General features: G+C 42.7%; 1 protein-coding gene across 4 annotated transcripts in view; it reads right to left on the bottom strand.

Annotated features, from left to right (window-relative positions):
- The window catches only part of JHY (junctional cadherin complex regulator), a 55,886-nt gene extending 44,696 nt beyond the window's left edge, over positions 1 to 11,190 (bottom strand). For 3 of the 4 annotated variants that reach the window (XM_004750094.3, XM_004750090.3, XM_013054977.2), the window contains exons 1-2: positions 11,032 to 11,190; positions 7,896 to 8,308 (exon numbers count right to left, since the gene is read on the bottom strand). In XM_004750094.3, coding sequence (XP_004750151.1) covers positions 7,896 to 8,212 — 317 coding nt within the window. In that variant the 5' untranslated portion in view covers positions 8,213 to 8,308; positions 11,032 to 11,190. The remainder of the gene's footprint in view (positions 1 to 7,895; positions 8,309 to 11,031) is intronic. The other variant, XM_004750092.3, reaches the window with a different exon arrangement.
- Positions 11,191 to 13,324: the final 2,134 nt, after the last annotated feature.

A 13,324-nucleotide genomic window follows, 5' to 3' on the forward strand; every position in this document is an offset into this window, starting at 1 on the left:
AAAAAATTACTAAAATTAGAGCATGTTTCTAGTACAATTAACATACTTTGCACTCATAATAAAATATTCAATAACTGGCCATTTTGCCTGTTGAGGAGGTGAATAAAAGCCCTGCTATTAATCATTTAGCTGTTATTTATTTGCCACTTTATTTTAAGTAGGCAGTTAAATGGAAACTGCACATGTTATTATTGATTTAGGTTTAATTTAATCCTTTTAAACAGAACAATTATTCCCAATTTATATGCCATTAAATCTTTTATGCATATGAACTGCAAATTCAATTTTTGCCTAAGTGTAAAGTTTTTAAAGCTTCTTTAAGGAACTATAAACTGACAGTTATTTCCAAGGATTTCTGAATCCTAGGCTCCTCTTAATCTTTTTATCAATGGCTTTTAAGTAAATCAAATGAAATAAATCCAAAGGATTAAAAAAAACAACTTTTGCAAGCACAAAAGAAAATGGTCCCATAAACACGCTGATGCACTTCAAGTAGGTTGTTTACCATGCAAGAAATTTCATTTAATGTAGGCATCCTGCTTACGAAAAATTAAGCATTTTAATTGGAAAAAAGTTGCTTTAATGAACCAAAGGCCAGACTGTCTACAGAAGCACACTCAAAAGCAGAAGTGCCGATTGTTACCTAGTGAACATAATTTACAGCAGTTATATAATTTGGATAATTCCAACCAGAGTCCCTTCTTTGTCTCTGACAACAGATTTATGGCTGCAAAATAACCAGATATTTGCCCTGCGTTCTTATAAGTACCAGCCTTGATTCAAGGACAGTCTGGGAGGTGAATGAAAACAAATGATCTAAAGAACACGAGGTCATAATTGGGATGTAAAATTCTCGTACCTCACTTCTCTTATGTGAAACAAAGCCTGAGTCTTCACAGGGGAAATGATGTATGACCCAGTATTTAGAAACACAATTCCTCGCATTCAGGGAGAGTTTACAGTGCTCACGCCAAGAATTTTCCATGGCCCTCTTGGATGTCCTTTTCATTCTCCAGAAATAGCGGCTAAGAAGCCTTGGATTTATGAAATTTGTAGGTGTTTACGCTCTCTGTAGATAGAATTTCCTGTCTTTTATTTGTTTTGTTGTATTATTTGTCAAAGATTTATTTGTTTATCCAGAGAGCGAGGACGAAAGAGCCAGGGTGGGTGGGGAGGGGGAGAGGGGAAGTGGAAAAAAAAAAATATCTCAAGCCGGCTCCCCGCTGAGCATGGACTCTCTGCAGGGCTCAATCTCAGGACCCTGAGGGCGTGACCCGAGCAGAAATCAAGACTTGGATGCTTAACCCACTGAGCCACCTAGGCACCCCATCGAATTTCCTGTCTTCTAAGTGTCTGATATTGACAGCATTGTAATTGCAAGGAAGCCGTGTGTCATGAAAAAGGCAATGGAAGGACCGGCCTTGAAACGTGGGTCCCAGTCCAGATTTGGCACTGCCCGGCTGTGGGTACTTGAGTGAATCTCTTCCCCACCCTAGGCAATGAGTTCCTCCTGCTGACAGTAAGGAGAAGAGGCTGTGCTTTATGAGCCCGGCAGCTCTGAGGACCCGTAGTGTTATTCACTGGATTGCAACCATCATGCAAAATTCAGCGATGGTATATAAGCATTGGAAAAAGCACTCATTTTACATTCGGTAGATTAAACATGTAGAATAATTAAAGCTCTCTATATTTTCACAATTGCCGGGGAGTAGAAATAATACAGTTAAGGTCAGGAATTAAACTAGTCCTTTACTAACTTGCTTACAAGCCTCTTAATCATCTTGATAACCTCACAGGATTGTAGGCGAGGTGACTTAATACTTTGGCGGTTTTCAAACTCACCGATTATTTACTAATTTAGCACCGAAAGCCTCCCGATTTTGAAATAAGCTAGAAAGGAACTCGTGGTTGTCTCTGAGGGCATTACACCCCAAGCCACTGCAGTGTTAGCATTTCTGGCGGGGCCTCTGCCTTTAACAGACACAAGCTATGCCCACGCACATACTTGACTTCGTCCCTGCCCGCTCATCTGTTGTGATGGCACCATGCCTGCCCTGGGACAGCACCGGGGCTTAAGGACGGTAGCGTTTGCGAGCGGATGGTTGCAAAGACAACAGAAATGACGCATGCCTGCGACGGAAAGTCACTTCTCCCGTATAACCATTCCCAAGTGATCAGAAATAACTCAAATGCTGTAGCCATCCCTAAAATATTGTGTGAAGGATGTAGTGTAATGTACATGAAGTGCAGGTCTGCACTTCAGGGCCTTAAATTGAAAATCTATCTTGGAAAGTCCATAAACATCAACATGGATGAATGTTTCTAGACACGGACAGGGATGCATGTGGGCTCCCGGGAACTCCCACAGTGTTCTTAGCCATCCTAGAATGTTAAACATGCCCTCGGGTATCCTCTTTACTCTCCTAACCAGCACAAACAACAACAAGAAAACAAACACACTCTACAGCACGTGTGCGGGAAAAGTCTGCAGTCAGTTTCCCAGTCTCCGCGTGTTCTACGGAACAGTCTGGAAAACATGTGGGGAAATGAAAAGGCTGAGTTTTGGTCTTTACTCAGTCTCTCTTTACTCACTCGCTGTTTCGGTTCCCCAGTATTGCTGTTTGAACCCTTTCCCTGATTCTTGTATTTATTAATCAGAAATAATATATATAAAAGCATTTGGGAGAAAGATCCTAGACCACCACAACACAATAAAAATGTAGATTATTGGGACACCTGGGTGGCTCAGTTGGTTAAGCAACTGCCTTCGGCTCAGGTCATGATCCCAGCGTCCTGGGATGGAGTCCCACATCCGGCTACTTGCTCGGCAGGGAGCCTGCTTCTCCCTCTGCCTCTGCCTGCCATTCTGTCTGCCTGTGCTCGCTCTCTCTCCCTCTCTCTCTGACAAATAAATAAATAAAATCTTTAAAAAAAATGTAGATTATTATTACGGAGTCCCTTTCTTATTTTTAGACAATTCTGGGCATAAAAAGTTAAGAACTGCTCATTTTGCCTTCTCTCCTGCCCAGTAATTTCTCTCACAAGGTGGTTCGTTAGAATATGGGATCTTTGGTGAAGACTATCATTCTCAAATGATGTGAAAGACCTCTACAGACCTTAATGAATGAAAACATCTCTCTTCCCCAGGAGAGGTCCCGAGGAATACCAGAGACTATGACCCGGCTGCCCAAAGCAAAATACAATTAATGTTGGTTTATTCCAAAGGCACAGTATCTTTGAAAAACTTTTATTACTTTACTAAAATGTGTGATTTTCCATGTATATTTACTCTGGGCTCAGTTGAGTCCATATCGAAGTTGTTACAGCTTTAATTTCTGCTAGATCATAAAACTGAATCCTTTATCAGATCAGCCCTGATCACCTATCTAGATAACTTATAATCAGAGGCTCAGGCTTTGGTTAGGGGAGCACTTCTTCAGTTCAATTCCTGGCTCTGCCCCTTGGTAACTACATACACCTACACAGCTGTCAGAGACTTGGTTCCTTATCTGCAAAATGGGGGTAATAATGCATAAGAGGCTCTTGCGAGGATAAATACAGTAGTGTATATAATGCAACTAGATCTATAAATGGTAGCTAATTATATATAAATATTGTTATTAAACACGTATACTAGGTACTGTACTGCTGCCCTCTAATTTTTTTTAATCATATAAGGTTTCAGAGGCCCCAGGACTGAAGAAGTTATTTCCAGTGCTCGAGGAATTACATTGATCTCTTTCTTTGCCAGCGCCGAGTGTCCTAAGGCTAGCTGTGGAGTGGGGTTTAAGGATTATCACGTGGAGATCCTCTCTCCACTCTTGATTCATTCACTGTAGTCAATGCCGCTCCAATTTCCATTAAGTAAAAGGTTTTCTCTAATCCATATACATTGAACTGGGGCTTGACTTTGGTGAGCTACAAGAGAGTAATTGCTTTGAGGAGGTTCTAGTAACATCAAAACAGAAGAGAAGGGCTCAAGTGATTTGTCAGGCAGCTTTTAAAATTGTTGTTTATAACAGCAAGAAGAAAGAGATTTTTCATGGTTTTAAGGCAAGGCTTTGACTAATTTTTTTTTTTTTAGAACTACAATTCCCAGAATGCCATCTACCTTATAAAAATGAAAGCTTACTTGAATTTCACATTGAGAGTCTGAGATCGATTTGTCTGTTTCACGGCTAGTGCACTACTCAGAGCCAAGCAACAGTGTATGTAGAAAATGTTTCCAGGGCTTAAGTGAAAGAAGCCAATAACTAAACTAGCCCGAATAATATTTTTGAGGCAGTATTTGGCTTAATGCTTCAGTTGTGTTTTCCTTTGTAGTGGGGAACTGCTCCTCCTAATGTTCGATGTCTCAAGCACTATTCTGCTGCCCAATAATTACTACGGCTAAAAGCCAGTCTAACCCTGAGGATGATCGTCTGTTGTTGAAGATTTCTAAAGCAAATTAGTCTAGGGAAAACAGCAATATTTACAGATCTCTGAATCAGAAGACGAAGACCTGAACCATAATTTTGATTTCTATAAGTATTTTCCTTTATTTTGAAATATACTGAGTGGTATTTACATGGTCCTTGGGTAAAAAGCCAGGGGTAAAGGCTGCTACCTGAGCACTGGACTCAAAGAGGAAAAACTCAACTGTCAGGAAATGAGGTCCCTCCATGGGTCCTTGCCTTGGTTTCTCCAGAATGCCTAACTACTGCAAAACCTCCTTCCTCTCCCCTCGTTTCTGGAAAAAGGAAAAAAAACAAAAACAACCCAGCAGCGAAACTACTACCATTTATTGCCTAGGAGGTTCTGACTCTCTTATATCAGAGCTATGATAAAAACACGGCTTAGGGCATCGAGTCAGACTGCATGAGTTCCCCATTCCACCCCTCCATCCACGTAATAAATGGGTATAAATAGAACCCCTTTAAGCCTCATGTATAGCCTTTAACATGGGGATCACTACAGTGTCTCCCAACAGGGTTGCCATATGAATTAATGAGATAATACACAAAGACTGTTTAGCATAGGGATGGGCTCATGCTAATCAGTTTATCGATGCCAGCTATCGTTATGAGCACCTTAAAGTGACCTTTGGCTTCTCTTCTTCCTTCAGCCACCATATCTGATCTGTCAATAAGCCTGTCAGTTCATATACTCATTCTCCCTCCCCTGCCCCCATATATTGTCTATGCAGCCAATGAATAAAAGATTGCTAAGAAGAATACACACCCACGCAGGAGAACATATTGGTTATCTCTAAGGAGGTAGATGGGGGGGCAGTTTGAGAAGGGGAACAAGGAAGTTTTATCGTTGATGTTTTATGTCTATAAAAAATATATCTGAAGGGCGCCTGGGTGATGCAGTCAGTTAAGTGTCCAACCCTTGGTTTCGGCTCAGGTCATGATCTCAGGGTCCTGGGATTGAGCCCCACGTTGGGCTCTGCAATCGGTGCAGAATCTGCTTGAGTTTCTTTCCCTCTCCCTCTGACCCCTCACTCATGTGTGCATTCTCTCTAAAATAAATTAATTAAAAAATACACATCTGAAACAAATATGGCAGTTAGGGTTATATGGTATTTTTCTGGTGTTTCTTTTCTTTTCTTTCTTTCTTTTTTTTTTTTTTTTTGGTGCAAAATGGTTGTACTTTTCTTTAGGTTAGAATGTTGTCACCATTTAACCAACATCAACAACAAAATCACAAACGTCCTCCCCCAGCACTGTAGTCACTGTTCAACAAGTTACCTGATCTCTGTTTGCCTCATTGTCCTTATCTGTAAAATGGGAAGACCAGCGTTTTTCTAGCAGGATGACAAGGAAGAATTAAATGAAATTACGGGTGGGCCTTTAAAAAGAGATACTGTTGTCTTGGTTGTAATTGTGATTACCATCTGGTAGTTTCTTAGTCTGTCGTCAGTTTACTCTCTGATTCAGAATGCCCTGGCTTGCAGGATAATCTTCCTCAGACACAGCTAACTCTCTCAGGTCTCCCCCAAGAGCCTGTATTCTCTCTCCCTGCTGTAGCAGGGGAGGCCATCTGACTGATGCTTCCCTGAGCCCCTCTTCCTCCCCCAGCGCTGGGGTGGTTCCTTGTTCAGGCCGCCTACCATTTGCACTGTACTTCGAGATCCTTAAGAAGCAAGTGAGCTTGATTCTACCCGATAATGTTGCAGTGGAAGAAATAAGGAGGGAAAGCAGAAAGGAAGAAAAAGACTCAGGGTTGGGCTCCAATTCTGGTTCCCGCAGGTGCCCTTGCTGGGACTGTCTTGCTGAGACAGGTTGTAGGTTCTGTGTTAAATGCCCTGTCTGGGGTGTGGGCTGGTTGCACACACGAGGCCCCTATATCAGGCCCCTTACGTAGTCCTCTTTCCCTACGCTCAGAACAAATCCTCTGCCATCAAGTGGGGCTTGAATGTGTCACATGTTCACTCTAATTTGATTCTTGTTTCCAAATTTTATCTTCTCTCCAAAAACCTGCCTGCCCAAGTTCTAGGCCTTCTAAGAAACTTTCCTCAATATATTTTACCCATTTAAAAAATAAAACTGGGCGCCTGAGTGGCTCAGTGGGTTAAGCCTCTGCCTTCAGCTCAGGTCATAGTCTTAGGGTCCTGGGGACGAGTCCCGCATAGGGCTCTCTGCTCAGCAGGGAACCTGCTTCTTCCTCTCTCTCTCTCTCTGCCTGCCTCTCTGCCTACTTGTGATCTTTGTCTGCCAAATAAATAAATAAAAATATTAATAAAAACTTCCAACACTTATTTTAAAAACAAACTAATACATCTATAACGTATAAAGTGCTAGTCACTGTTCTACATTGCATATATATTCATTTATTTTAGCCTCAAAACTCTGTGAAGTAACTAGTGTCATCCCATTTGAGTGATGAGGGAACTGAGGCACAGAGAGATTAACTGGACTTGGCCAACTTACACAGCTAGTACGTGGCAGAACTTGAACCCAGATCGTCTGCTTCAGAATACATACTTTGTCGCCCCAGGAAAACCTCTTTCTAACAATAGCTTTAACTTCTTCCTTGCTGTGTCGTATAGTTTTTTCATTAAAACTGAGTAATCCACTACTTTATATTCTCTTATATTATTTGCTCACTCATAGCATTATGTTAACACCCTATAAATACCGATTATTAGAAATGAAATCCTTACACGATATGTAAGCCCCGGGAGGTAGACCTTCATAAACTCGGGTAGGACTGCACTCCCAAAATGTACTCACTGACACAGATAGCAGTCCTGGGAGATGGACAGGCCAGATCAATGACAGGTGAGAAAAGTGAGCCACAAAAGAGTTAAGTGACCTATTCCAAATTATACACCGAACAGCAATGTCTGGACCCAATCGACACCACCTGATTCCAAGTTATGGCATTTTTCTGTAGCAGGCTTTCTGGAATTTCTCCAAGGTCAGGTCATAGCAGTGGAGACCCCTAGAATATGGACAGGAGCAAAGAGTGGAAGGAGTGCATACACCCTTATTCATGCCTCATCTTTTGCATTTTTTAAAGGATTTTATTTATTTATTTGACAGATCACCAGTAGGCAGAGAGGCAGGCAGAGAGAGAAGGGGCGGGGGTGGGGGGGGAGAGCAGGCTCCCCGCTGAGCAGAGAGCCCGATGCAGCTGGATCCCAGGACCCCAGGATCATGACCTGAGCTGAAGGCAGAGGCTTAACCCACTGAGCCACCCAGACGCCCCTTTTGCATATTTTTTATTTAAAAAAGGACGTGGCAAAAATCCTGGCTTCAAGCTGTCCTTAGTTGATTGGGACCTGTCCCACATACATTACAAGGAGTTCATTACCATAGCTTGTCCTCACTGTCGCTTGTGATCTACCAGTGATGACCTGACAATACACTTCAGGACCCACTGTTCTCGTACACAAGCCAGTTCCTTACCTGTTGTCCATGCCATTGCTCCGGGGGTGGAGGTTTTCTCCACCATTCTTCCGCGCTACTTTTCTGCTTGCCTCCTCTTCCGTCTCACTCAGACTTTCCTCCTCTAAGCTGTCCGGTTCCATATTGTTGTCCCGGATTTGGTCTTCAAGCTGGGACTTACTCTCTCGAGTGAAGCTTCCCGAATCAGATTCCAAGGAGTCTTTTGAAATCAGATGTAAGTCCTTCTGAAAAGGTGGCTCTGTGGACCGGATCTTTAAGTTGGTATGATGAACAGGAGATTGAATTGAGAGCTTGGGAATTAATTTACTATGACTCATCTTGGAAACATACCAATGTGAATGTGAACACAGATATTCTTGATGATAGGAGCAGTTGGCTTGAATATTTAAAGTTGTGGTTTACAAAGGCATTACCTAAAAAAAAAAAAAATTGTATTTATGTCACTTTGTGACTACTGAATTCTCTTTAATTTCAATGTTAATCAAACATTTAAGTGAGCAGAACCCTGTTACATTATCTGCAGCCTTTTGTATGTACGCTTTTGTATGAGGAAGGTCTATTGGAAAACCTATTGTGTTTTTTTCTCTACAGAAACACATCTGATGTGGAGTTCATAAACAACCTGAGTAATCAAATACAGCTTTATTGAGGAAATCAAATGGTTGGATTCCTTTTTCTACCTTCCAAGGTCCTATTACACACAAGCCTAGATAAAGCTAAATGGTTAATTACGGAGGGTACTTCGATGGCTTTATTTCAAATACCCAGGGCACCAACATAAATATGCCACATCATTGAGTATTCATGAATAGAGTAAAACAGATTTCAGTTCTAGCTTTGAAAAGCAAAGGAGAGAGTGGGGAAGAGAGTGGTTTCCATAGTTGGAGCTGTAAAGAGGGAAGCTGTTTTATGCCTAGATCTATATTGGCTGGTTTCATCATTTAGAAGACATTTTGGATCCCTGGTTGCCACCAGATAGGAATGAGTAATTTAGGTGGACATTACGTGGAGATTAATATCAGCTTAATCTCTGTGTGTGTGTGTGTGAGTACACGCTCAATGATTACAACTGTCTAATGCAAAATTTGGAGGCTTTGTGAATTGTGAATGCCACTAAGTGATTCGTAGCAGAGGCTGAATGTCTGCCTACCTGAAAAGGATATTGTCCTTGAGAATATTGGGTGGGTGGAAGATTGGCCAGAGTAACAGCTAGGGTCCCTTCTAACTCTCTTTAAGTGTGTGATTCTAAGTGCGCCTTCCTTGTTTCAGAGGGCTGTCATGAAGACCCATGAGATGGTTTATGGAAAGGGTGCTCTAAGTTCGTATCAGATTGAAAGGAGATGATGATTTTGGATTGTGCTTCCTTTCATCTCTCCCCGGCATTTCTATTTTGCTCAGTCTTCTATCTCACTGCCTTTGTGCCATTTTTTTTTTCCCTCATAGGCCAGACAACTGAAACTTTTTACTGTCCAAGATTCCTATAACATTTTTTAAGGGCTTGCTCCTGTTCTTTTGGCAAATGCTGGCTTTAATTAGATAACATGAACTTATTCCTATTCCTTGCACTGTTAGTAATGTTGACCTCATTGCTAACACCATCAAACACCTTAGAGGAAAGTGCCTTAACAAACAAGCCAGACAAAAGGTAGCATTCAGATTTAAATGCATACAAAGTAGTTTTCTTATGAATTTGAAGTTCCCCAAGTTGGCATTATACATATAAATAATATATTATCGTTTAACCATACACACTGCTTTGCTGTATCATCTTATTTTAAAAATACACAGTGTGCCCTGTCTTATTATTTTAATATTGACAAGTAGATGAACTCTTGCTTTTTAGGGAGTCTTTAGAAAGCAGCAAATCCACCAAGTACTAACTAGCATTTAACAGAAACAGTTTGTATAAACATCTGTAAGAGTTTTACTGGATGAGTTTAAGTCACTGTACTTGGGATTATTAAAGAAAAAACTTAAAATAGGGACGCCTGGGTGGCTCAGTTGGTTAAGCAGCTGCCTTCGGCTCAGGTCATGATCCCAGTGTCCTGGGATGGAGTCCCACATCCGGCTCCTTGCTCAGCAGGGAGCCTGCTTCTCCCTCTGCCTCTGCCTGCCATTCTGTCTGCCTGCGCTCTCTCTCTCTCTCTCTCTCTCTCTGATAAATAAATTTAAAAAATCTTAAAAAAAAAACTTAAAATAATTATTCTATTTAAATTTGGTATTGCTCATGAAATCAGTCAGTCCTCTCAACTGTTCTCCTTAAATGAGACAGACTAAGATTTCTTAAGTGGTACCAAATTTTTAAAAAGTCCATAGAAGATAATTTTGTTGTAATTAGTGAAATCTGGAATAGTGCAGAGAATACAAAGCCGAACCCTAGCAAAGCTGGGACTTTGGGAGAGGCCTGATTTTATACAGGCATGAGGTTAAAGAAGGAAAAGCTGGTATCTCCAGTACATTAGCAAGTAGGCATTTTAAATGCAATGAATGTGGCTCCCTAGTGGCACAATTGTTTTTCACTGAAATTTCTGATCGAGAGAGAGGCTAACAGTCTCGTTACAAAAGTAAACAAGGCGGACTGGGGTGTCACCAGTGGTATCCAGGCACTAAGATGCAGCCAGTTCCCTCGGGTTCCCTTCAAGGCCTTGGGTCTCTTCCTCTAGTAGCGAGAGGAACAAATTTCCTTCTGTAGGTGAAAAGGAACCCTGCTCACTCTGGCCAAGATGAAAGGTAGAGAAATAGTTGTCCTATTGTGGAACAGCCCAGAAGCTACCCATAAGGGATGATCGGTTTGTTTTCTCTCTGTCTTTTTTCTGATGGACAAAACCTAGCAGCAAAGGCGTTTTAAGATAAGGAGGTGACAGGTGGGGACGGGGGAGGGGTGGTCTGGTGCCCCGGACTGGTCTTTATCAACAGAAGACAGGGCTGCTCTGGGAGTCTGGGCACCAAAGTCTCTCCGGGTGCCGGCCTCTGGGTCCTTGTGCCTGCCTTGCCACGGTCCCGCCTTCCCGCCTGGGCCCCAAAGTTGTGGTTCTCCTGGTCCTGATCCAGTTTCCTCTGGAGATTTCCTGCTGTCCCCCGCCCCCCACCACCCCCAATCCCAGTCCTTCCCATTTCCCTTCCCCGGCGCGCGCACCCTCGTTCAGGAGGCAACGGCCTGTCACCTGCCCAGGGCTCCTCGGCGACCGCGACCCCTGCAGACCGCATCCTGCTGAGCCGCTACAGCCCCGCCCCACCCGCGTGGCAGGTGCTGCCGTGGAGACCCGCGGCCAACAGAGCGAGCAGCCAGCCCGGCTCAGGGGGCGGGGCTCTGCTCAGGGGGCGGGGCCAGTGCGGTGGCGTTCTCCGCCCCCCGAAGAGCGGGTGGGACCGGTTGTGAAGACATTGTTGTAGGACAAGGAACTCTGGGCCTGGCTGGTATAGGGCCGTCCTGACTTCCTATGGCTGGAAAGCAAGGAAAGGCAGGCCACGGAGTGGGAGGAGATATTTCTGACAAATACTGCTGGAACAGGCAAAGGACTCCTACAAATTAAGAAGGAAAATCCGGTGAAAGAATGGGTAAATGACTTGGGCAGAAATCCAAATGGCAGATAAATATTTGTTTTTTGATTGAAAAGGTGCTTAATTCATTAATAATCAGAAGAGGCCTACTTAAAACCATCCGGGATATCTATCACTCCATACTTCTCAGATGAGCGTAAGTCAAAATGAGATAGATCCCCCAGGGCAGGGGAGGATGCGGAGCAAGGAACCCTCGTGCGCTACAGATGGGAGTGTGAAGTGGCGCGGCTCCTTTGGAAAATAGTTGGAGGTTAGCTGGGATGTACGTATCCTGTGATAAACCAATTTCACTTATAGGTACCTACCTCTCAAACTTCTGTGCACCCAAACTGAAAACGACTGTCCTTCAACCGTAGAACGGTTAATTAAAATGTGTTCTTCCGTCCTCTAGTTTACTATGTAACAGTGACAATGAATTAAATGCGGCAACAACACAGAGGGACTTTTTTTTTTTTTAAAGATTTTATTTATTTATTTGACAGACAGAGATCACAAGTAGGCAGAGAGGCAGACAGAGAGAGAGAGGAGGAAGCAGGCTCCCTGCAGAGCAGAGAGCCCGATGTGGGGCTCAATCCCAGGACCCTGGGATCATGACCTGAGCTGAAGGCAGAGGCTTTAACCCACTGAGCCACCCAGGCGCCCCCACAGAGGGACTTTTAAAAGTCTGTCGGACTCCTGGTTTCAGCTCAGGTCGTGATCTCAGAGCTGTGAGATGTGGGGGGCTCCCTGATCACTGAGGAAGTCTCTTCTGTTTTCTTTCCCTCTCCCTTTGCCTGTCCTCTCTGCTTGTGCTGTCTCTCTCTCCGAAATAAAGAAATCTTTTAAAAAAATGTTGAGGAAAAAACTCCTTAATATATACATTGTATGATTTTTATATATAAAAATTACAAACAGGAAAATTTAAATTGTCCTGTATTTATGGATGTACAGTTAATGGAGAAAACTGAAAAGAAGTAGTGATTCTCATAAAGATAGGACCGTGGTTGGGGGGGGGGTGGCACATTGGCACAGTGTTTGTGAGATTGCTGTTCCTGACTTAATGCTAGTTACATAGATACTCATTTTATAATAGTTCATTAAGTTTATTTACACTTATATAAATGTATATAGAATATTTAATATTAAAAAGCCTTTAAAGAAGAGTAAAAAGGGATGTCTGGATGGCTCAGTTGTTAAGCATCTGCCTTCAGCTCAGGTCATGATCCCAGGGTCCTGGGATGGAGCCCCACATCGGCTCCCTGCTTAGCAGGAAGCCTGCTTTCCTTTTCCCACTGCCCCTGCTGTCTGTCTGTCTGTCTGTCTGTCTCTCTCTGTCAGATAAATAAAATCTTTAAAAAAAAGAGAGAGAGTAAAAAAAAAAAAGTGTTGGGAATTATATTCACATTAACATAGCATTAAAACCACAAGTAGATTTGAATAACTACTGTAAAGAGCTAAGAATGATTCCAGTTGCCTCATTCATGACGGGAAACAGAGAATTGGAAAAAATCTTTACTACTCAATTTTACTCTTTTTTATTCTGCTTTTTATTCGAGTTGGATATTTTATTTTTTAAAAGATCTTATTTATTTAACAGAGATCACAAGTAGGCAGAGAGGCAGGCAGAGAGGGGGAAGCAGGCTCCCCACTGAGCAGAGAGCCCAATGCAGGGCTTGATCCCAGGACCCTGAGATCATGACCTGAGCTGAAGGCAGAGGCTTTAATTCACTGAGCCACCCAGGCACCCCTGGAGTTGGATCTTTTAAAAAAGAAACTTCTTTGACAGCAGCTACCTTGTCTTATGAATATACAATGGAACCTCACTTAAGAAAGGAAAGCAAGGTAGCCAAAGACAGTGGGGGTATTCTGCCCAGCACGTGATACAAAGT

The sequence above is a fragment of the Mustela putorius genome, unplaced genomic scaffold (genome assembly GCF_011764305.1).
Source record: "Mustela putorius furo isolate JIRA1106 unplaced genomic scaffold, ASM1176430v1.1 tig00000460_pilon_pilon_pilon, whole genome shotgun sequence".
NCBI classification, from domain to species: Eukaryota; Metazoa; Chordata; class Mammalia; order Carnivora; family Mustelidae; genus Mustela; species Mustela putorius.